Genomic DNA, 26,068 nt, shown 5'->3' with positions numbered 1-26,068 from the left:
AAGACTGTTAAGAATCAGATGGATTGAAATGCCTCCCTAGAGCTTCCTTCTCAAGTCACGTGGGTCCTCAACAGAGCCTGGCAAGTGGAAGCCAGCGTGTGGAGCTAAAAAAAATGAGCAGTGGCCTCAGCAGATTCAGAGCTTGGTGTTGGGGTCTCTGGCAGCTGGCATTTCCAAGATCCACTTAAAAGAATTCAGATTCTAAACGAGAGCTGGCCTTAGACTGTTTCAAGGTGCTGAGGCACTTCCTAAAGCCATGCACACTTCATGCTGAGAGGTCAAGGCCATTAATCTCAGAGATGGAATACAAACTGGTCATAGCAGGAACTGAGGCTTCTAGACAGAACTCTGTACAAAAGCTGGAGTGAATCAAAGGAAAAACAAAAGAGTGAACTTAAACTACACACAGTCCTTAAAAAGAAAGCGCCAAAGAAATCAACAACATTCCCCAAATAGGAAAACAAGAAACTGAAATGAAACGAAGAAGCCCTAAAAGTGTCTTTTCAGTCTGTTTGAGGAACTTCGGAAGTGTGTGCCTACAAGGACATGGGAGAGAAAATCAGCTTTCGACGTCAAAGGTGCCGAGGCCATGAGCTGTTGTAGAGACGGAGAAACTGCGTCCTGATGAACGTGACTTTGGGTATTGCTTTTCAGTACCATTCTTGTGTGGAGTGCCCTGGAGTTGCCAAGGTGGTCTGGAGGTGCATGTGCCTGGTCCAGTCTTGGGGCACTCCTCCCTTCCTTCCCCTTGGGTCCTATCATCCCTTTTTTCTATATTCGCCATTTCAAGATTTCACCTCTTCGCAGTCTTGGTCGGTGGAAAGTTCTACGTCAGACAGTCCAACCTCCATTGCCATGATCAGCGAGATGTCAGAATCACTGCTTATAGCTGGTTCCTGCTCACCTGGTGGGGGGAAACAGAGTTCACAGTGAACACTGAGCTATGTCTTCAGATGCTGATTATTTCAATACAATTGCCTTTAATAACATTTCATTGAAGCCCAAGAGAAGGTGTTAGGCTACTTCGTAAAAAAAAAAGAAAAAAAGTCTAGTTAGAGACTTTTCTCACACTACATCCCCAAATAAACTCTAAATGGGTCAAGAAGTTAAATGTAAACAAAAGAAACTAATGAAGCCAGAGGAAAATATATCTTATAAGTATATATCTAAGTAGGAAGAAAATGTATCTAACATCTCTAAGTAAGGCAAGAAGTGCTACATGGAAAAGCAATTGAGCAATTCACAGATGAAAAGATTGATAAATGTATATAAAATGCTAAAAATATTTAAAACATGACAAAAAATATTTAAAACATGAAACATAAGATCAAAGGTATATGTCACACTGGGAATACCTGCAAAATTTTCACAGAGGATTGTATTCATGTTTTTGTTTTTTGAACTTTATTTTATTATTTTTTTTATACAGCAGGTTCTTATTAGTTATCCATTTTATACATATTAGTGTATATATGTCAATCCCAATCTCCCAATTCATCACACCACCATTCCCCCCCCCACCCCGCGCCACTTTCCCCCCTTGGTGTCCGTACGTTTGTTCTCTATATCTGTGTCTCAGTTTCTGCCCTGCAAACCAGTTCATCTGTACCATTTTTCTAGCTCCACATATATGCGTTAATATATGATATTTGTTTCTCTCTTTCTGACTTACTTCACTCTGCATGCTAGTCTCTAGATCCGTCCATGTCTCTACAAATGACCCAATTTTGTTCTTTTTTATGGCTGAGTAATATTACACTGTATATACGTACCACATCTTCTTTATCCATTCGTCTGTCGATGGGAATTTAGGTTGCTTCCATGACCTGGCTATTGTAAATAGTGCTGCAATGAACATTGGGGTGCATATGTCTTTTTGAATTATGGTTTTCTCTGGGTATATGACCAGTAGTGGGATTGCTGGGTCATATGGTAATTCTATTTTTAGTTTTTTAAGGAACCTCCATACTGTTCTGCATAGTGGCTGTATCAATTTACATTCCCACCAACAGTGCAAGAGGGTTCCCTTTTCTCCACACCCTCTCCAGCATTTGTTGTTTGTAGATTTTCAGATGATGCCCATTCTAACTGGTATGAGGTGATACCTCACTGTAGTTTTGATTTGCATTCCTCTAATAATTAGTGATGTTGAGCAGCTTTTCCTGTGCTTCTTGGCCATCTGTATGTCTTCTTTGCAGAAATGTCTGTTTAGGTCTTCTGCCCATTTTTGGATTGGGTTGTTTGTTTTTTTAATATTGAGCTGCATGAGCTGTTTATATATTTTGGAGGTTAATCCTTTGTCTGTTGATTCATTTGCAAATATTTTCTCCCATTTTGAGGGTTGTCTTTTTGTCTTGTTTATGGTTTCCTTTGCTGTGCAAAAGCTTTTAAGTTTCATTAGGTCCCATTTGTTTATTTTTATTTCCATTACTCCAGGAGGTGGATGAAAAAAGATCTTGCTATGATTTATGTCAAAGAGTGTTCTTCCTAAGTCTTTCTCTAAGAGTTTTATAGTGTCCGGTCTTACATTTAGGTCTCTAATCCATTTTGAGTTTATTTTTGTGTATGGTGTTAGGGAGTGTTCTAATTTCATTCTTTTACATGTAGCTGTCCAGTTTCCCCAGCACCACTTATTGAAGAGACTGTCTTTTCTCCATTGTATATCCTTGCCTCCTTTGTCATAGATGAGTTGACCATAGGTGTGTGGGTTTACCTCTGGGCTTTCTATCTTGTTCCATTGATCTATATTTTTCTGTTTGTGCCAGTACCATATTGTCTTGATTACTGTGGCTTTGTAATATAGTCTGAAGTCAGGGAGTCTGATTCCTCCAGCTCCGTTTTTTTCCCTCAAGACTGCTTTGGCTATTCGGGGTCTTTTGTGTCAGCATACAAACTTTAAGATTTTTTGTTCTAGTTCCTTAAAAAATGCCATTGGTAATTTGATAGGGATTGCTTTGAATCTGTAGATTGATTTGGGTAGTGTAGTCATTTTCACAATATTGATTCTTCCAGTCCAAGAACATGGTATATCTCTCCATATGTTGATATCATCTTTAATTTCTTTCATCAGAGTCTTATAGTTTTCTGCATACAGGTCTTTTGTCTCCCTCGGTAGGTTTATTCCTAGGTATTTTATTCTTTTTGTTGCAATGGTATATGGGAGTGTCTCCTTAATTTCTCTTTCAGATTTTTCATCATTAGTGTATAGGAATGCAAGAGATTTCTGTGCATTAACTTTGTATCCTGCAACTTGACCAAATTCATTGATTAGCTCTAGTAGTTTTCTGGTGGCATCTTTAGGATTCTTTACGTATAGTATCATGTCATCTGCAAACAGTGACAGCTTTACTTCTTCTTTTCCAATTTGTATTCCTTTTATTTCTTTTTCTTCTCTGATTGCCGTGGCTAGGACTTCCAAAACTATGTTGAATAATAGTGGTGAGAGTGGACATCTTTGTCTTGTTCCTGATCTTAGAGGAAATGCTTTCAGTTTTTCACCATTGAGAATGATGTTGGCTGTGGGTTTGTCATATATGGCCATTATTATGCTGAGGTAGGCTCTCTCTATGCCCACTTTCTGGAGAGGTTTTGTCATAAATGGGTGTTGAATTTTGTCAAAAGCTTTTTCTGCATCTATTGAGATGATCATATGGTTTTTATTCTTCAATTTGTTAATATGGTGTATCACGTTGACTGATTTGCATATATTGAAGAATCCTTGCATCGCTGGGATAAATCCCACTTGATCATGGTGTATGATCATTTTAATGTGTTGCTGGATTCTGTTTGCTACGATTTTGTTGAGGAGTTTTGCATCTTTATTCATCAGTGATATTGGTCTATAATTTTCTTTTTTTGTAGTATCTTTGTCTGGTTTTGGTATCAGGGTGACAGTGGCCTCATAGAATGAGTTTGGGAGTGTTCCTTCGTCTGCAATTTTTTGGAAGAGTTTGAGAAAGATGGGTGTTAGCTCTTCTCTAAATGTTTGATAGAATTCACCTGTGAAGCCATCTGGTCCTGGAATTTTGTTTGCTGGAAGATTTTAATCACAGTTTCAATTTCATCACTTGTGATTGGTCTGTTCCTATTTTCTGTTTCTTCCTGGTTCAGTCTTGGAAGGTTATACCTTTCTAAGAGTTTGTCCATTTCTTCCAGGTTGTCCATTTTATTGGCATAAAGTTGCTTGTAGTAGTCTCTTAGGATGCTTTGTATTTCTGCGGAGTCTGTTGTAACTTCTCCTTTTTCATTTCTAATTTTAATGATTTGAATCCTCTCCCTCTTTTTCTTGATGAGTCTGGCTAATGGTTTATCAATTTTGTTTATCTCCTCAAAGAACCAACTTTTATTTTTATTGATCTTTGCTATTGTTTTCTTTGTTTCTATTTCATTTATTTCTACTCTGATCATAATGGTTTCTTTCCTTCTACTAACTTTGGGTTTTGTTTATTCTTTTTTCTCTAGTTCCTTTATATATGAGGTTAGATTGTTTATTTGAGATTTTTCTTGTTTCTTGAGGTAGGATTGTATTGCTATAAACTTCCCTCTTAGAACTACTTTTGCTGCATCTCATAGCTTTTGGATCGTCATGATTTTGTCGTCATTTGTCTCTAGGTATTTTTTGATTTCCTCTTTGATTTCTTCAGTGATCTCTTGGTTATTTAGTAATGTATTGTTTAGCCTCCATGTTTTTGTGTTTTTTATGTTGTTTTCCCCTGTAATTGATTTCTAATCTCATAGTGTTGTGGTCAGAAAAGCTTCTTGATATGATTTCAGTTTTCTTAAATTTACTGAGGCTTGACTTGTGACCCAAGATGTGATCTATCCTGGAGAATGTTCCATGAGCACTTGAGAAGAAAGTGTAATCTGCTGTTTTTGGATGGAATGTCCTATAAATATCAATTAAATGTCTCTGCTCTATTGTGTTATTTAAAGCTTGTGTTTCCTTATTAATTTTCTGTTTGGATGATCTGTTCATTGGTGTAAGTGAGGTGTTAAAGTCCCCCACTATTATTGTGTTACTGTCGATTTCCTATTTTATAGCTGTTAGCAGTTGACTTATGTATTGAGGTGCTCCTATGTTGGGTGCATATATATTTATAATTGTTATATCTTCTTCTTGGATTGATCCCTTGATCATTATGTAGTGTCCTTCCTTGTCTCTTACAACTTTCTTTATTTTAAAGTCTATTTTATCTGAAATGAGTATTGCTACTCCAGCTTTCTTTTGATTTCCATTTGCATGGAATATCTTTTTCCATCCCCTCACTTTCAGTCTGAATGTGTCCTTAGGTCTGAAGTGGGTCTCTTGTAGACAGCATATATATGGGTCTTGTTTTTGTATCCATTCAGCAAGCATGTGTCTTTTGGTTGGAGCATTTAATCCATTCACGTTTAAGGTAATTATTGATATGTATGTTCCTATGACCATTTTCTTAACTGTTTTGGGTTTGTTTTTTTAGGTCTTTTCTTCTCTTGTGTTTCCCACTTAGAGAAGTTTCTTTAGCATTTGTTGTAGAGCTGGTTTGGTGGTGCTTAATTCTCTTAGCTTTTGCTTGTCTGTAAAGCTTTTGATTTCTCCATTGAATCTGAATGAGATCCTTGCTGGGTAGAGTAATCTTGGTTACTTTTATCACTTTAAATAAGTCATGCCACTGCCTCCTGGCTTATAGAGTTTCTGTTGAGAAATCAGCTGTTAACCTCATGGGAGTTACCTTGTATGTTATTTTTCATTTTTCCCTTACTGCTTTCAATAATTTTTCTTTGTCTTTAATTTTTGCCAATTTGATTACTATGTGTCTTGGCGTGTTTCTCCTTGGGTTTATCCTGTATGGGACTCTCTGCGCTTCCTGGACTTGGGTGGCTATTTCCTTTCCCATGTTAGGTAAGGTTTTTACTATAATCTCTTCAAATATTTTCTTGGGTCCTTTCTCTCTCTCTTCTCCTTCTGGGACCCCTATAATGCAAATGTTGTTGCGTTTAATGTTGTCCCAGACATCTCTTAGGCTGTCTTCATTTCTTTTCATTCTTTTTTCTTTATTCTGTTCTGCAGCAGTGAATTCCACCATTCTGTCTTCCAGGTCACTTATCCATCCTTCTGCCTCAGTTATTCTGCTATTGATTCCTTCTAGTATATTTTTCATTTCAGTTATTGTATTGCTCATCTGTTTGTTTGTTCTTTAATTCTTCTAGGTCTTCGTTAAAACATTTCTTGCATCTTCTCGATCTTTGCCTCCATTCTTTTTCTGAGGTCCTGGATCATCTTCACTATCATTATTCTGAATTCTTTTTCTGGAAGGTTGCCTATCTCCACTTCATTTAGTTGTTTTTCTGGGGTTTTATCTTGTTCCTTCATCTGGTACATAGCCCTCTGCCTTTTCATCTTGTCTATCTTTCTGTGAATGTGGTTTTTGTTCCACAGGCTGCAGGATTGTAGTTCTTGTTGCTTCTGCTGTCTGCCCTCTGGTGGATGAGGCTATCTAAGAGGCTTGTGCAAGTTTCTTGATGGGAGGGACTGGTGGTGGGTAGAGCTGACTGTTGCTCTGGTAGGCAGAGCTCAGTAAAACTTTAATCTGCTTGTTTGCTGATGGGTGGGGCTGAGTTCCCTCCGTGTTGGTTGTTTGGCCTGAGGCGACCCCACACTGGAGCCTGCCTGGGCTCTTTGGTGGGGCTAATGGCGGACTCTGGGAGGGCTCATGACAAGGAGTACTTCCCAGAACTTCTGCGGCCAGTGTCCTGTCCTCATGGTGAGACACAGCCACCCCCTGCCTCTGCAGGAGACCCTGTAACACTAGCAGGTAGGTCTGGTTCAGTCTCCTATGGGGGTCACTGCTCCTTCCCCTGGCTCCTGATGCGCACACCACTTTGCGTGTGCCCTCCCAGAGTGGAGTCTCTGTTTCTCCAGTCCTGTCAAAGTCCTGTAGTCAAATCCCGCTAACCTTCAAAGTCTGATTCTTTAGGAATTCCACCTCCCGTTGCCGGACCCCCAGGTTGGGAAGCCTGACGTGGGGCTCAGAGCCTTCACTCCAGTGGGTGGACTTCTGTGGTATAAGTGTTCTCCAGTTTGTGAGTCACCCACCCAGCAGTTATGGGATTTGATTTTATTGTGATTGCACCCCTCCTACCATCACACTGTGGCTTCTCCTTTGTCTTTGGATGTGGGGTATCTTTTTGGGTGCATTCCAGTGTCTTCCTGTCGATGATTGTTCAGCAGTTGGTTGTGATTCCAGTGCTCTTGCAAGAGGGAGTGAGAGCACGTCCTCTTACTCCGCCATCTTGAACCAATCTTTGAGGACTGTATTCTTAACAGAGAGCTTTTAAATAAATAAGAAAAACTAAGATTCCAACAGAAAAATTGGTAAAGGTTACTGTTATACAGTTCACAAAAAATGTAATATAAATGGACAATAAATATCAGGTAAAAAGAAGCTATTCTTATTTTTTATGAAATCTTCACTCTTTAAAAAAGAGTGTATTACAGTTAAGGGTACATTGAGGTAGGTATTTTGATCAACTGCACTCACAACTGTGAAATTTTCACTCAGTAATTTCATTTCCAGAATGCATTATAGAGAAATTATCAGAGATGCAAAACTATTCATTTAAGCATTATTTATAGCAGTAAAGCATGGCAAGAAGCCCAACAATAAATAATATCTCAGTAAACTATATTTCTTCTAAAGGACAATCTTCTGGTTATAATCACTAAAGTGATGTTTCCAGAGAGTTTGTAGTGCAGTGAAATCGACCGAGAAAGTTAAGTAGAAGCAAGAAAACCAAAAATGTTAATAAGAGTTGTCTCAAGTTTTAGTGTTTATAATTATTTTCTTTTCTTTAAAAAAATTTAGTTTTACTCCTAGCCATTCTTCAATGAACAGATATCATTCATTCACTCAAGACATAATTATTGAGTCCCTCCTATGTGCTAAGGCTTATGCTAACTGTAGGGATATAGGTGAGAGCGAGGCCGTTCCAGACCTCAAGGAGCTTACTGTCCAGTAGACAGGCAGACCATTTACTTGTCAATTACCACCGAACAGGACAAGCACTTTGCTGGAAGATGTACCGGTTTTATAGGAGCAGGTAATGGGGCTACATAACCATTTAGTGAATCAAAGAAGGCTTCCCACAGGCTGCGATATCTAAACTGAGTCCTATAGGATAACTTGTATTTTAGCCAGATGAATGAGAAAGATGAATCTTTTAAGCACTAGCAATAGCATGCACAGATGGCTGTAGGTGATAGGGAGCCTTGTGCAGACGGACATCAGACTGTATTTAAATATGACTGGGATGCAGAGGCAAGCTAGGGAGTATGAACAGGGAGGCTGGGGAGCTCAGCTGCCTAGAAGGCAGCTTTAAAACCAGAAGATCTTGTATGGTCCATTACCCTGCAGAAGAAGTACGCAATTAAAAGACCAACAAAACATTTAAGTGCTAAAGAATGCGGATGGTTATAATACACTTTTGCTCTCATAATCATTGATATAATTTATTTCATGTTGAAGTGCAGTTAAGAAAAATATATGAGTTTCATGAAGGGTAGTGAATTCTTCAGATGTTTAAAAGGAGACAAACAGAGAACTAACAAAGAGTTATGGTCTTAGAATCAGTTTTAGAGAAATGAGGTATTCCACAGGGATATACCTAAAGACTGAGATCTAAAATGTTTCCCAGACCCAAAAGTGCATGAGGTTCGTAGAAATGTAGACAGATCAATGGGTAGAATAAAACTTTGGAAGCAGATCTTGGAAGATAGAAGTACAGTATTTAGTCTTTGAAAATGGTGACATTCAACAAAAATTCAATAAAACTAGTCATTTAGAAAAAGGTGAAACTGGATTCCTGCCTCATACTGTATACATTCTAGGCTGGCTAAATATCTGTATCTTTATCTATGTCTGTATCCACATCCATATCTCTATCTGTATCTATACCTGTATGTATAGCCCATCTTTATTTTGTGTGTGTGGTACTTCCTTCCCATTTATCCTCCTCTCCAGAGCCATCTGGTACCTTCCATCCCTGACCTTTGGGGAATTCTTTGATGCAGACTAGGATGGCCCTCCCCTTCCTGCTTCGCACTTGTTTTCTCTGCAGGGCTGTGGCTTGCTGTTGTGTAGGCTGCACTCAGCACCACCTGGAGGAAGCTTTCACTCTGGAGGCTGAGTGAGCAGTGGGCACTGAATTTCAGCTGGATACAACCTGCATAGCCAGGGAAATGACCTCGCTCTGATTTTTAGGTCCACTAGGTCAATGACCCCTTATTTTTTTCCCAGTTGCCCAAATTTTGCCTTTGTCTCTTTTTTTTTTTTTTTGCGGTACACGGACCTCTCACTGTTGTGGCCTCTCCCATTGCGAAGCACAGGCTCCGGACGCGCAGGCCCAGCGGCCGTGGATCACGGGCCCAGCCGCTCCGCAGCATGCGGGATCCTCCCGGACCGGGGCACGAACCCGTGTCCCCTGCATCGGCAGGCGGACTCTCAACCACTGCGCCACCAGGGAAGCCCGCCTTTGTCTCTTTTTACATTTTCCCTGTCCATGTTGGTCTATGCCTTACAAACATCCCTTTGCTATAGTTTTTGTGAGGTTTTAGGAGTGGCTGGAAGTAATTTCATGTGTTCAATCCACTCTTTTTACTCAGTGCTCTCTGTAAGCATCACTTTTGCAATGAGAAAATTATATACTGAAAATTATATTTATGAGATCTGGGATCCTATCTTACTTTAGGAGATGGTATTCTAGTCTCGGCTATAAGTAACTACACATGTTACTTGGTATAAGTCACTTTCTCCTTTAGGACTAGAGTTTAAATGTCTATAAAATGAGAGTTTGTTCTAGATATCTTAGAGTCCTTTCCAGTTGTTACAGTTTATTCATGTATATGCTGATGCCAATCTAGCACAGTTCCTCATACATGGCAGGTGCTCAATAAATAATTATTTAATAGAATTCCCGGTGAGAAAGAGTTGTGTTTCTTTTGTCATAACCCTTCAACATGTTGCTTTCTATTAAAATTTTTTTTCCCTTAATCAAAAAGAAGGTTTGCTAGTGTATATTTAGTACAAGTATGTACTAAATGGGAGAAATCACTACTCTGAGGTGTAAAGAAACCTGAAATATTCTTATTCCTGGAGATAAAAAATGAGGGCCAAAGATATGGAAGCAACCTAAGTGTCCATCGACAGCTGAATGGATAAAGAAGATGTGATATATATACACATATACGTACAATGGAATACTACTCAGCTATAAAAAAGAATGAAATTTTGCCACTTGCAACAACATGGATAGACTGGGAGGGTGTTATGCTAAGTGAAATAAGTCAGACAGAGAAAGACAAATACTGTATGATATCACTTATATGCGAAATCTAAAAAATACAACAAAACTAGTGAATACAACAAAAAAGGAAGCAGACTCACAGAGAGAACAAACTAGTGGTTACCAGTGGGGGGAGGGGGAGGGTCATGATGTGGGGGGAGTGGGAGGCACAAACTACTGGGTGTAAGACAGGCTACAAGGATGTATTGTACAACACAAGGGAATATGGCCAATATTTTGTAATACCTGTAAATGGAGTGTAACCTTTAAAAATTATATAAAAAATTTTAAAAATGAGGGCTGTACTGTAGAGATATATTCTCTCCCTTCCCTTCCCCCTTCACCTGCCCCTCTTTCTCCTTCTCCTTCTTCTTGTTCTTGTTCTTTTGGGCAATAGTCCATGAACCAATTTAGTTCACAAGAAGCCAAAAATGACAGCTCACAAGTAAACTATAAGTCAACGGAAGAGCTCACCATGGAGTGATCTTATAGCTTTCATATGGAGCTAGTACAAAAGGAAGCACAGATGAGAGTTGACTTGTGTAGAGATAGCTTACTCTACCTGCAGCTTTTCACCTACACTCCTATCTTCTCAGCCACCAGCCTCAGCAGATTTCAAGGATTCATTCTCAGCGTGGTGTTTTCTAAATCGGAATGTGTGAATTGAAAAAGAAAAGGGCTGTGGGGACTGCTATAACTATGGGCTGTTGAATTCATGGGGCTATTTTGGAAATTGTCCTGCACTGCTCTAGGCAAAGATGAATTCAAACCAATAAAAATAGAGATTTTCCAAAAATGGTGCAATTTTCATGATGTGACATTGCATCAACCACAATATCTAATCATTTTCCATGCCAAAACTTAAAAAAATGATCTGAAGACATCTGAAGTTATTCTTTACTCTGTCCTGTGTTTTTAATTGAACTTGGTTTGCTCCATATATATATATTTTTTAGAAGATGCTGGGCGTAGGAGTTTATTAATTAATTTATTTTTGCTGTGCTGCGTCTTTCGTTTCTGTGAGAGGGCTTTCTTTAGTTGTGGCAAGTGGGGGCCACTCTTCATCGCCGTGCGCGGGCCTCTCACTATCGTGGCCTCTCCTGTTGCGGAGCACAGGCTCCAGATGTGCAGGCTCAGTAGTTGTGGCTCACGGGCCTAGCTGCTCCATGGTGTGTGGGATCTTCCCAGACCAGGGCTCGAACCCATGTCCCCTGCATTAGCAGGCAGATTCTCAACCACTGCACCACCAGGGAAGCCCTGCTTCATAATTTTTAAAAGCAGGGTTTTATCCTTTAATCAAGGCAGATGTTTTACTTTGAGGCCAAAATAATACAAATAAAAATGTTGACACTAAAACATTTAGAAGGTTCTCTGTAGGCGGTACTAACTGAGGAGTGTAAAGTAACAATTAACAATAATATAAATGTTCACCGAATTTTATCTTCTTCCCTGAAAAAGCTAATATAAAATGAATGCAAAAATAACATTGGCCTTTACTGAATTCTCACAATAACCCTTTGATGTGGGTATTATTATTCCTATTTCATAAACAAAAAAAAAGCCTTAGTCCCTTTGACACAGTAGTATAATACCTACTTGACACATTTTCCTCTCTTGGTTTCATGCATTGTAAGGACATTGAGAGAATTTAAACAGGGAGTAATATGATCTGCTTAATATTTTAAAGGAGCACTCTTGCTGTTAAGTGAAGAATGGATTGGTAGGTCAAGGGTGGAGATAATCCAGAAGAAACCACGGCAGCAAAACAGATGAAACATGGTGGTGGCTTGTTGTAATAGGAATGGAGGTAAGAGGACAAATTGAAGTGATAGTTTATTTTTTACTACTTTTTTATTTTTATACAACTTTAAAGGTTACTTTCCATTTACAGTTATTACAAAATAATGGCTATATTCCCTGTGTTGTGCAATACATCCTTGAGCCTATCTTATACCCAGCAGTTTGTGCCTCGATCCCCCACCCCTAAATTGCCCTTTAACCCCATCCCCACTGGTAAGCACTACTTTGTTCTCTATGAGTCTGCTTCTTTTACGTTTTATTGACTTCAGCATAGAGAAGGTATTTTGGTGGATTTAAAGACTGATCCCAAGTATCTAATGCTCCGTCTTGAATCTCTTTATCAATGTTAAAAAGCACCTGATTAGATGGTGAGCAGAAAACACTGTTTTAAATGGAGCTTTGTGACCGATTTTGTTGATCCATAACTACTGCTGTCACATATTTCCACATTTAATTCTAAGTAAAATCCATCAGTAGGCTAACTGTGGATAACCCAAAAATTCTTAGTGGCGGGATTTGTTTTTATTAATTCCATTTAGTCCATAAGTGATTAATATCTTTGGTTTATTCCTTTCCTCTTTAATACATAAAGTGTTACCTAAAGAGTCACAGGTTTCCCTTTGTGAAATGGACATTGCAGTTGTAGTTCTGCTGGGGGTTTGATATAACTGTCTATAACGGTGGGGCTGGATGACTTCAAGTTCCTTCCAACCTGAGATCTGGCCTGTCCTGTCTTGGGCATATCGGGCCTATCTTACTTCGCTGGCTCAGGGCCACCCATTGTCAACATTCCCATTTCAGGATCCCACCGCACTCTTTCAGAAGTAGGAGGCACTTGGTAAATGTTTGTAGCAGTGAAATTGAATTGAAGTCCCTCTGTGGACACATAGGGTGTCAAGTTTTATATTTTATTAACTAATAACAATATTAGTGCTTATTGTTAGTAATATGCCAGGGACTATGCTAAGTACTTTAAATAGATTGAATATTCACAATTAACCTATGACATAGGAAGAATTATTATTTCTATTTGCAGGTGATAAAAACTAAGGCTCGGAAAGGTACATGGCAGTAAGAGTTGGATCCAGAATTTACACCAAGGCCTGTCTGACACCAGCGTCCACAAACTGGACCATATCTGTACTTCAGAGTTGAGATTCTTAGCCTGAGGATTAGTGTGGACTTCTGGGGGAGTCCAGGTACTCAAAATTACATACACACTCCTGTGGTTATGTGCATTTATGCATTTTTCTGGTGAGAGGGTTTACTGTTACCAGATTCTTACAGAAACCACAAAAGGCTGAGAAGCATTCACTTAAGAGGTTTTCCATCCTGGGTAAGTTGAAGAACACATTGCTGCCTGCAACAAGAGTGGCTTGGCTTTCTATAAAAAAAATGCATCTTTTGGTTTACATTTCACTGACCATGTGTTTTACTAACTTGACAGGACACTTGTCATATGAAGTCACCGCTTCCCTACTTAATTGTTTCTATATGATGGTTATTCACAGCTAAAGCAGACAATTATCCATCCCAGAATGAGGTTTGCTATTTACTCTCCTGCCTGACTTATGAAAGGAGGCATAGAGCCGTAGCAGGCTGGAATAAGTCCCGTTCTGTTAGGAATGAACAAGCATTGCCCTCAGAGTAAGTGTTCTCTGTGTCGAGAGAAAATAAGGGAGGGATGAACATAGTCCCCCAGGTGTCCTGATTCTCCAGTAGGCTTGATGTTCACACGCTGGGAACTGTTCTGCATCACATGAAAGCTTATTTTTCCCCATGTACTTGAAAAATACGTTTTCAAGGAAAAAAAGCATCCTTCTCCGTTGCTACTGATGCTTATCTTTTTGAAAATAGGACATTTCCGATCACCCTGTATTATACAAAAGCACCACAGGGGAGACATACAACCAGACTGGCTGCCTTATAATATCGCTGTCTTTTCATTTCTTTTCAGAATGAAGGTTTTTTAGGGTTGGAGCACTGCTTATATACTCCCTGTCGTAATCTAAGCGGGAAAGTTAGTTTGATTTCAAACGCAGAGTGTTTCCAATAAGGAAAGGTATTCCTTTCACATGTGTTCCTTGCTTTTCTCTCTTTTGCTTAACAAGAATTTCTGGGGAGATAAACTTCCAGTTTCGTTTAAATTTTCCCTCTTATGAGTGGCTTCTGCTGTGAGAATGGTAGGCCTTTGTGTCACTTGCTTCAGAGGCTGTGCAATCATAATAGCTGGAGTGCAGGACTGCTTCCTATATTCCAGGCGTTGTTCTAAGCAATTACATGTTACGTATGTCATCCTTACAAGGATGCTCTGGAGTAGGTGGATGATTACCCCAATGACTGCTTCCCATTTTGCAGGTGAAGTCAACTTGTCCACGGTCAAAAACACAGAAAGAGGCAGAAATGGAATCCTGACCCAACAGCCAGTGCTGTTGACAGCTATGCTGTTCTGCAATGGCACAGCTGCTAGATTTCTATTTGCTGCTAGGTTGTTCCTAAAGACAATGCTTGGTCACCTTAGAGAACCAAGCATTCCAGGCTTACAATATAAATTCATCCACTTGGCCAAGTGACTCCTAGAATTGTTCAGATATAACTGGCACTTTTGCCCTTTTAAATGCTTCATAATTATAGACATGGCGAGCTCAAATCAGGAAAATTCTTTTTCCCCTGGGGACGTTTAAAGCATTGTTCTTATTCTGACTTGGTAAAGGAGAACTCCCTGGAAATCTGGATATTAAATAAGATCATAAGTTAGGATTTCACTCTCTGCTTTTATCTCTTCATCATCAGTTTTCTTTCCCTGTGACGCTTCACCCAGCAGGAGAAAGATTTTCTCCAACTGCTCAAACTCCTTATGATTTCATTAACAATTCTTTCATTGAGTAATTCCTTACTAAGAGCAAAAAGAAGGGATAATGTGATTTTTTGCATTAGTTTTACATTAGTTTTTGCAGGAAAGAAGGCAAAATCTAGTGAACATTTTATGTTGTTAATAGCTATTTTACAATTCCTAATTAGTACTACCCACGTAAAACCTTAAGCATTAAGCATAGTATCTGGTATATGGAAGGCTCTTGATAAATGTGAATATGACTGGAATGAAAAAAGAATAAAAAAGGGAATGCTACCAGATGGATTTAGAGAGATAGGCAGATACCATGCAGATATCCATTTCTGCAATTGTATAAAATTATCTATAGACTTCATTTATTCATTCATCAACTTATTTACCACTTATTTATTCAATAGGAATTTATTGAACATTTATTAGGTACACAGCACCATCGATGACCTTTGGAGGAAAAAAAAGATAAACTAAACACAGTCTCTGCTTTTAAACTGAATCTGATCTAGTAAAAGAAATCAGACTTGTGTCTACATAAGCTTAATAAAGGATGATATATGCTAAAAGAGAGGTATAAATAAAATGCAAACGAAACAGAAAGGTGAGGCAAATTTCACCTCCAACTGGGTAACCCAGAGGGTTCATGAAGTAGGTTACATGTAAACCAGCGGTGAGATCTGCTTAGCACTGGAAGTATGGAGATGAGGGGAGATGGCATTTCTTCCAGGAGAACCAGCTTGACTAGTTATCATCAGAGCACTTTACAAGGCAGGTGGATGTTTTGATCTGGCTGTAGCTTCGGATATGGAGAACCACAGCAAAGTGCCAGATCTGCTCCATAGGTACTGCGCCCCCTTTCTGCCCTCTGTGCTCTCGTTTCATAGGGAGCTAGAAGGCTGGGAACTGCATTTCCCAGACTCCTTTGCCAGCTGGCTTTCTCCTAGGTCCTGCCGAGGAGATTGGAAGGTGGGAGGAAGAGGGAGGCTTTTATGCTCTGGTTCAGGCAGGTCCCTGTGGGGTCCAGAAGTGGTGACAGTGCTTTCAGTAGAATCAGGAGACGAGGATCCTGATCACCTACTCAGTGCTGGCGGTCTCCCCAGGAGAAGCAAGACAGCTCCGGCAACATCAGAATGGTGGAAGCGTGCTCAGGAGCTCTGGGTAACACCCTCTTGCTCCTCCAGTCTTCCAAACTGTTTTTTTTTTCTTTTTTTTACATCTTTATTGGAGTATAATTGCTTTACAATGGTGTGTTAGTTTCTGCTTTATAACAAAGTGAATCAGTTATACATATACATATGTTCCCACATCTCTTCCCTCTTGCGTCTCCCTCCCACCCTCCCTATCCCACCCCCCTAGGTGGTCACAAAGCACCGAGCTGATCTCCCTGTGCTATGCGGCTGCTTCCTACTAGCTAGCTATTTTACGCCAAACTGTTTTTTTAAGTCAACTTTATTGAATCATAGTTTTGATGAGCTTTGAGGGACGTAATGCATGGATGTACTCTTGCAACCACCTTTACTATCCTGATGGTGTTTATTTGAAATGTTAAACACTTCTATTTCCCCCCAAAGCTTTTTCATGTCCTTTTATAGTCATTCCCTCCCCCTGTCCCTGGACCCAGCTAACACCTGATCTGCTTTTCTTTTTATAACTCTTATCAGTGTTTTTCAACATTGGTATAATTGATATTCAGGGCTGGAGAATTCTTCCTCGTAGGGGGGATGTCCTGGGAATTGCAGGATGATTCGTAGTATTCTTGGTCTCTATCCACTGAATGCCAATAGTGCTACCCCCTCCCCAGCTATGACAATCAGAAAGTCTCCAGACGTTGCCAAATGCCCCCCGGAGGGGCAAAATCACCCCCAGTGGAGAATTACGGCTCTAGATTAAGATGAATTTTCTATAATTTTATACACACGCAGTTTTACAGTATGTACTCTTCTGTGTCTGGTTCCCTTCACTCAGTATACTCATTGTGAAATCTATCCATGATGGTGCCTATCTCAATAGTTCACTCCTGTTTATTGCTGAACAGTGATCCACCATGTGTATACATCACATTTTGCTTATCCATTCATAAACTGATGAACATTTGAGTTATTTCCAGTTATTGGCTAATGTAAATAAAGCTGCTATGAACATTTGTGTGCAAGTCTTTTTGAGGGCATACATTTTCATTTCTCTTGGGTAAATACCTAGAAGTGCACTGCTGGGTCCATATGGTGGGTATATGTAACTATATAAGAAACAGTCAATTTTTTTTTTTTTCTGGTGGCAAAAAACCACAGCACATTAAATTCACTCTCAAAACAACTTCCAAGTATACAGTACAATATTGTTGACCACATGCACATTGTTGTGCCACAGATGCCCAGGACACCACCATCCTGCATGATTCCTGCAAGATAAGGGTCCAACTTCTTTCTTTTGCATATGGATTTCCAGTTTTCCCAACACCATTTGTCAAGAAGACTATCCTTCCCCATTGTGTGGTCTTGGCACCCTTGTCACAGAGCATTTGACCATATATGTGAGGGTTTATTTCTGGGCTCGCTATTCTGTTTCATTGGTCTATGTGTCTTTGTGCCATTTCTACCCTCTTCTGATTATGGTAGCTTTGTAATATACTTTGAAATCAGGAAGTGTGAGATCTCTAACTTTGTTGTTCTTTCTCAGGATTGTTTTGGCTATTCAGGGTCTTCTGAGATTCCATATGAAGTTTAGGATTTTTTCTTTTTTTTTACTTCTGCAAAAAATGCCATTGGGATTTTGATAGGGATTGCATTGAATCTATAGATTGCTCTGGGTAGTAGGAACATTTAACAATATTAAGTCTTCCAATCCACAAATAGGGGATGGCTTTCTATTTATTTGTGTCTTTTAAATTTCTTTCAGCAATGTTTTGTCGTTTTTAGTGTACAAGTCTTCCGTCTCCTCAGTTAAGTTTACTCCTAAATACTTTATTCTTTTTGATGTTATTGTAAATGAGATTGTTTTCTTAATCTCCTTTTAAGGTTATTCACTGTTAGTCTTTGGAAAATCAACTGGTTTTTGTGTGTTCTGTCAAATGCTTTTTCTGCATCAATTGAGATGATATTATTTTCATCCTTTGTTCTACTAAAGTGGTGTATCACATGCTGAGATCTTTGACCCGTTTTGAGTTAATTTTATTTTTCATTATTCTTATTATTTTTTTAATTTATTTTTAAATTTATTTTTGGCTGCGTTGAGTCTTCGTTGCTGGGTGTGGGCTTTCTCTAGTTGCGGCGAGCAGGGGTTACACTTTCTTGTGGTGCGCGGGCTTCTCACTGCAGTGGCTTCTCTTGTTGCAGAGCACGGGCTCTAGGCAAGTGGGATTCAGTAGTTGTGCCATTTGGGCTCAGTGGCTGTGGCCCATGGGCTCTGGAGCGCAGGCTCAGTAATTGTGGCACATGGGCTTAGTTGCTCCGCGGCATGTGGGATCTTCCCAGACCAGGGATTGAACCCGTGTCCCCTGCACTGGCAGGCAGATTCTTAACCATTGTGCCACCAGGGAAGTTCCTCGAGTTAATTTTATGTATGGTGCAAGATAAAGGCTAGTGTTTATGTTCTCCTGATATCTTTGTAATCAATTTCTTGCATTACATTCCCCTATTTTGAAACACTTAGAGAGATTTCCACTTTCCTGACTGGTCTCACTGTCAGGCATGGGGTTGGAGAGGTAGGCTGTACTAAAATAGAAGAGTGATTTGAATTCCAGGCTGAAATGTCATGACCTTAATGTACCTGGATTATATTATGTTTGTGCATAAAAAGTACTTGCTTAAATGAACTGGTGAAAATAAACAAGTTCAGTTTCCTTATCAGGAAAATAGTGATAATAATATTTTTGTAGCTGTAACGAGACCTGGTGTGTCTGTATGTACACACACCCCCATAGTGCTTCACTTCACAGTGCGTTTGGCACACGGTGTGCCAGATAACAGGGAGCTATTATTGTATTTAGTACATTTACTGAGAACTGCTTTATTTCTATCCCATTAAGCCTCTTGCCTTCCTTCTTTGTCTATCAAGGTCCTGATGGACAAAGGGTGTCCTTTCTTTCCCTGGCCACTACCTCACTGTTTCTGTAATGTTCTATTTCTTCAGTGGGATTCGATGTAGGTTGATGCATCAACATTTCATAAAGAGCTCATTTGCCATGTGACAGCCTTATCCCTCCTGCCGGTACAAGTGTCGCCCTGTTACAAGATAGTCCAACATAAGAGCAAGAAGAAACTAGAGAACAGGCTCTGATGGAAACCCAAGGTCTAGTTTAAAGTTCAAGCTGCAGAACATAGCAAAGTAGGGGATCCTTTACATCACTCCGGAAGGGGCTGGGGAGGGGAGGACAGAAACAGGAACACGGTTTCTTACACATACGTTTTTTAAAAGAAAGAAGCATTTTCAACAGTGAAACTGCTGAAATACAAGTCCTCAAGAAGAGCTTAAGCAAATTATAAGGTAAACAAACAGCTCAGCACTGAACTAGAGACACAACACTGCCATGAGCACACTGGAGTCCTGTATGCAGGCATCATTTTACATCAACCTGTTCTACTACCACAATCGATACAAGGTTTTTAACATAATTATTGTTTCTGACCATTCTGACCACCTACTTCCCCATAAAACACATGGAGAAGCCTGTTTAAAAAACGTCGACTGCAAGTCATTTGTTTAGAAGAACCCCAGACTGCTTCCAACGCCTCCAATAAATACTGCATAATTCACTTCTGGCTGGTTTGAGAACAGGTCACCACCTGGTGTTTTGGGGCGGGAGGGGGTGGGTTCAAAGTGGTGGCACTAATAAGCCCTCGAGAACTGCCAGACCCACTCTTAGCTAAAGAAAAGCAGCCTGATGTTTTGACCCAGAGCATGAGCAGGTATCGCAACAATAACTTACTGTGATTCACCTAGACGGATGTGTTTATATGCCTTCCTGGAAAACCTAATGGATTCTATCTGCAGCTTCTAATAGCAAAAGCCATGGGCCACTCATGCATGCTATCTAATCATAACCTAACCCATTCGTCTGGCTCACAGGATGCAATTTCTAGCTCTTTGTGTTTAGAACAAAACTCAGAATTTTAATCAATATTTGGCCATGCAATGGGAATCCCTTGGTATGAGTTTAGGGTGAGAATAAAAGGAGATGCAAATGAGGTAAGCTGTTCAACAAGGGTCGTAAAAGGGCAGAGGGAATAAGGGGGGACATTAAGCTGCCCGGGCATTGATATGGCAGGGGGCAACGAAGGTGGGAGGTGTGGGTGGGTACCAGTGCTGGTAGAAGATGGTAGGTTTGGGTCGGAAATACTCAACACACTTTTTCACAGCTCTTATTATTTTATCACCACCACCGTCCTCATCCATTACGTTTGCTTTTAGTTTATAATGTCTGTCCCACCTTTGAGTGTGTCTTACCGCAGGCTGCCTGAATCTCAGAAAAGTAAGCCGCTCTCTCAGGGTCTCCTGAAGAGCCAGGCAGTGGCCGACCTGGGACTTGAGCACAGCTCTCCCATTCCCGCTCTGGTGGTTTTTATGGTGCTCCACGAAGCCCTAGGGGTCTGCAGTGGGGGGAATCGGGGAGGCTGGATGATGAGGGCGATGATGATGAAGTTGACGATAGAAACTAGAACAAGGACAGCTGAAGCAGTTCTTCCCAAACCCATCTACCCCCCACCACTCCCCTAGCAGTGTAGCGATATTCAAAGGCAGATGACTAATTAATAGTGCAATGAATCTTCACTGAAATCATTTGTTAAACCCTCTCATTTACTTCATTAATCTGATCTTCATTGCCTTTGCTCCTGTGATCTCTATTTTCTGGAAAGCCAAAACAAAACAAAACAAAACTCTGGTAGCTATAATTAACTTCACCAAAGACATCTTCTTAAGGTGATCCAACGAGTGAGGGGGAAGTACCTGAACTTCACGAGATTCTGTGCTGGGCACTTTTCACTTATTTGCTCAAAAAAACCAAAGAGTTTAAACGTACATCTTCACTGCATCTGAAATGGACACCCATATTGAACTGTACACACAAAAGGGTTTGGCTACTAAAAACCCAAATAAAAAAGAAGGGTGTGGCCAAGTTCGGCCCTCCCCACAATGGCAGTTTGCATCCTAACTCGGTCTCTAGTAAGTGGGGGAGGGACTCTGGGTGACCCTCCTCCTGGCCCCTGAGGGTTTCTTCCCACTGCGGAGGGGTGCAGCCACAGGTTGGTGGGTTCTGTTGCCCACCACAATCCCCCCTTTCTCTGAAGAGCACCTGTAATCCAGAATACTCCTGATACCTGATTAACAGCACTGCCTTACATCGTTATTTAAATAAGTATCCATCCATTGATGATTTTCTCTTACCTAGAGCAGACTGTTAGCTCTAAGAGGGCAGACACTTGTTTTGCATAGATACTACCAAACTTCCATCCTCCACGCTATGCAAATAAAAGAAACATAATGGTTCTCACCTAAATGTATCGAATAAATGAATGGGAAGATCTGAAGAAATCATGTTTTCTTAAAAATAATTTCATTTTTATTTTATTTATATTTATTTATTTATTTTGGCTGCACAGCTTGTGGGATCTTAGTTCCCCGACCAGGGATCAAACCCACACCCTCGTTAGTGAAAGCGCAGCGTCCTAACCAGGGAATTCCCTCATGTTGGTTTTTTAAAGGCTAAAAACATTGGGGAGGGAGATTCCTACTCTTCTGATTTCAATGCTGCGTGGAATACATTCCACTAAGGCATCAGGCGAGCCCATAGAATAGGCTAAGGAAAACAAGATCTTGACCTCACAGCAAGTAAACCAAGGGATTCGTTTGTTAATATGGACCAGGAATCTTATTCTTGTTCTCCCCAACTCTTCCACCTTAGTCGGTATTTTCTGGTTTCTTATTTCTCTTTAATGGTTTCGAATTATACTCAGCACCTCCCTGAGAAGAAAGGCCCCCTCTGTAGATTCTGTCCCCGTGGCTGGCATAGGTAGGGGTGTGGCCAAGCCGGCTGTTTTGCCAGCAGCTTGTTAACCTTGAAAATGAGAGCTGAAAAGGTACCATTTATAGTTGGACGATTGTGACTGGGTAAACGTATTTACCATAAACACAGAATCAGGAAAATGAAAACCCAGCAGTGTTCTAGTATGAAGGATGAAACAGCTAAGACAGGGGTATTTCATTCTAATCTTTTTGCGGTACGCGGGCCTCTCACTGCTGTGGCCTCTCCCCTTGCGGAGCACAGGCTCCGGACGCGCAGGCTCAGCGGCCATGGCTCACGGGCCCAGCCGCTCCGCGGCATGTGGGATCTTCCCATGCCGGGGCACGAACCCATGTCCCCTGCATCAGCAGGCGGACTCTCAACCACTGAGCCACCAGGGAAGCCCCATCCTAATATTCTTAAATATGTATTCAAAGGCCAAATGCCCTGAACAAGCTTGTCGGGAGTTTCTGGAATTTAACATGGGGGTTAATGTCTTAGTATTTCCCCGCACCAGCCTGACAGGGATCATTCCTTCCTCTCTTTTGTAAACTAATGAAAGCTATACAAATCCCTTATGCAGACAAAGCCTTTAGCAGATCTGGCAAATGAGACCTATTTTTATAAAAGAGCACTTGGCAAAGTAACTGCTACTTTGTACACATCTGTTTTACATCTGTTAGAATAGAAATTTCTTCAGAGGAGGGGCAATTTTATCCTAGCTCAAAATAAGCATTAATAAATATTACACTAAATGGCTAACATCATTGGCAAATGGTTTCATTTAATTAATAAAACAGACTTTGAGATGAACCTCTGGTGAGGTCTTCTAGATAGTTTAAAAGTATTTTACAATGTCTCTTCCCCCTAGTTATTCGTAATATGTTTTGTGATTCTGCACAATAGAAAGTCATTTCAACATGTGGCCCATGTAGATTCTGAATTTTGAGTGTTTAAAAGAATCATGCTGCTGCTTTTTGGAATGATTATTGATGTTTATAATATATCTCCCCCGACTTTTTTTTTTACTCCATGGTTGATTTACGTATTTGTCTGGGACAGAGCTCCTGCCTAACTCCCTTTGATTGCTACAGGCTGCGTTTATCATTTTGCTAATGTTTCCCAGTAGCACATGACCAATGAACATTTTGAACTTGTATTTTTAAAGACTCTGCAGCCACAAGAATAGCCCACATCCCAAATAGGAGGTGCTCTATTGCTGGAAAGATCTTGCCATGTTCATTTTTTTTCCCTGCTTGCAAATATTTTATATTACTTTGCCAGAAGAAGAGCTGCCTGAGATTATTTCTAAACTCTCCTGTAATGTGGGGTGCTTTATCAAGAAAGTTAACATTTTACAATTATAAGGTAAATAAACAGCTCAGCGCTAAACTAGAGGCACAACACTGCCATGAGCACATTGGAGTCCCGTATGCAGGCATCAGTTTACATCAACCTGTTCTACTACCACAATCGTTTTAAGGTTTTTAACATAGTTATTGTTTCTGACCATTCTGACCACCTACTTCCCCATAAAACACATGGTACAGAGTGGTTAAAAAATTCATAAATCCCCAAACCTCATGTAACACACTCATCTGATGCTGAGCTAAGTCTCCATGGATACCAAGGGAGCATCTTCAATTCCAGGGAGGTCCCAGGGAGAGCAGACTCCCACCCCTGGGATCTGCAAGCCTGGCAAAAAGCAGAAAGGGTCCTTTGTTGATATTGTTCCTTAACCCACTAAGTCCCAGGCTTCCTTTGGTTTCTTCCACTCCCCCTAAGAAAAAATCTTCTGTAGAGGGACCAGGGGATGTGGACAGAGTGAGAGCTGGTTGGGATTTCTGAGACTCTTTGAGCATTTTCCCCTCAAAACATCGTTGACTGTAATTCCAGTATCGGGGTGGACACATTTTTCCTTTTTACAGCTGCATTTTTAGGGTCAGGGCTTCTCTAGGAGGAAGGATGCATATGTAGTCACTGAGAGATCCCTGGAGGTGGAAGATGAGCAGATCGTAAGTACAGACATGCAGCGCCGTAACGGCAAAGCCCCACCAATATGTCTCGGAGGATAAAAACTAAGAAATTAGCTATATACATTATGAGGATTAAGTCGCGGTTCCATACATTCCATAATTGTCATTGTTCATCAAGACAGAAAAATAAAAGCAAAGAAAGATAGAGTTCCTACCATTATTACCTCCTTCCAAGTGTTAAGCTCCCCAAATATATTTTTGACACTGTATCTTTGGTGGAAATTAATGCCACTCAGCAGCTACCAACTAATTAGAACAATTTTGCAGATCTTAGCTGCCAAGAACCCAAAGGAACTATAAACTGTAACCTTGTTGCCTTATCCTTTTCCATTTAGCAGTAATTTTATGACACTAAAGACCTCTTTCTTCAGTAAAATTACATATCTGAGAAACCCAATTGTGATTCTTTTCAGATTCATCTTTTGCTCTATTGGATCAAGGACTTGCTTTAGTATCTCAAATTGTTAAAGCATTTTCTCTACAGAAAACAATTCCTTTTACCAGTAGGCGATTCTTATGCTCATAATGTAAATGAATGCCCCCATCACAGCCTGTAGGTCACACATCAGGTACACAATGTTTCATGAGCAAAGGAGCAATTATTATAACAACAAAAAGACAATGGCCTCTGCCACCTAATAGCAATGTTGGCTGCTAGGATTAAACCTCCATCAAGATCACAAACAAGGCAGGACTGAAAAAAAAATGTACTTGTATTTTCTACGGAGTTTCTTTTGGCCTTGGGATCAATGTGACAGGGGCCAGTGGTCATCTTTATCACAGGCAGGGACAGACAGCGTGGGATCTATGAAGAAGGATCCAACCGAGGACCAATCACACAAAACCGCACTATTACGGTCAGTTGGGAAATTCACAAAGCTGAGTCAACAAGAAAGAGGGGAAGTGAGTTGGGTTGAAGAGAATGTTCCAACTCCAGTGCCCCTGAATGAAACTAATATCAGGGTAGATACAGACCACATTTAAATGGACTGTAGGGATACGACAACACTTCAGATGTGTGAGTCGTCCAAGTTCTGTCCTGCTTGGGCGGGCATTCTGGGATAGAGGCACATGTTTTCAAACTCTGGTTTTAGGAAGAATTGCGTAGGAAGCCTGGTGAGAATGACAGTTCTCAGCTCACCCCTGGAAATTGTCATTTAGCAGATCTGGGGTGGGGCCTGGGGTCTGCATTGTAATTATTATAGCCCAGGTAGGGGATCAGACCACACTTGAGAAGCTTCATTGTGCGGGAAGGAGCCTGGGCTTTGTAGAGGGATAAGAGCTCTCACGCCAGCCTGCCATCTACTCCACGTAAGACTTTTGATGAGGTTCCCGCACCGCTCTCCACTTCAGTTTCCTATATGTAAAGGAGTGATAGTAATTGTAAAGGTTAAATAAAATATGTAAAGGGAGTACTCTGCAAGATCCTTGGCCCATGGTATATGCTTAATAGTGTCTGAGTTCCCTCTGCCTCTTCCTCTGCCCCACAGATAATGAGAAAGAACGTTTTTCGAATGCTTTTAATGAACCAGAGGCTTTTCTAAGGCATTTTCATTACATCTAATCCCATGAGGTAGGTGTTCTTATTACTCCATTTTATGGGTGAGAAATAGAGACCAGAGAGGTTGAGCGACTGGCCCACGGTTACCCAGGCAGCAGGTGTCAGGGCCAGCCTTGACGTAGCTCTACTGCTGAGACCTTACGTTATTTTCAGGGGTATAAATTAGGGACGGGAAATTTCAAAGCCTCTCTCTGCTGTCTCATGAAGACCCACCCTTCACTTCCCAGCAGCTTTACCATCTGGCCATGTTCCTGATGCCTCGCCAGCTGAAGATGACACGCTCAGCGTGGACACAGGCACACACAATTGTGATTTAGCTGTCAAGTGTGTCGTTCTATTGTAGGGCACAGGTGCTGGGAATCACTGTACCTCAAACTAGGAACTGGCTTATTTGTAGGGGTGCGTTTCCTTTTCCCAGATATTAGACAGCCTTTAGAAACAAAAACCTATATAAATTTGGGGAGCTGTTCCCTTTCTGACGAGCTAAGTTGGAACCATGGTTTCAT

At 40.6% G+C, this 26,068-nt stretch overlaps 1 protein-coding gene across 1 annotated transcript in view; it reads right to left on the bottom strand.

Annotated features, from left to right (window-relative positions):
• Positions 1–785: 785 nt before the first annotated feature.
• Positions 786–26,068, bottom strand: part of RNF150 (ring finger protein 150) — a gene marked incomplete at both ends in the record, with an annotated part of 236,001 nt that continues 210,718 nt past the window's right edge. Inside the window, one exon of the mRNA XM_082838513.1 lies at positions 786–904. Within this exon, the coding sequence (XP_082694639.1) occupies positions 786–904 (119 nt within the window). The remainder of the gene's footprint in view (positions 905–26,068) is intronic.

The sequence above is a fragment of the Leucopleurus acutus genome (genome assembly GCF_964270905.1).
Source record: "Leucopleurus acutus genome assembly, chromosome: 4".
In the NCBI taxonomy this organism is placed as follows: domain Eukaryota; kingdom Metazoa; phylum Chordata; class Mammalia; order Artiodactyla; family Delphinidae; genus Leucopleurus; species Leucopleurus acutus.
Note: the sequence above shows the minus strand (reverse complement) of the source record. Positions and strands in the feature narration are given on the sequence as shown.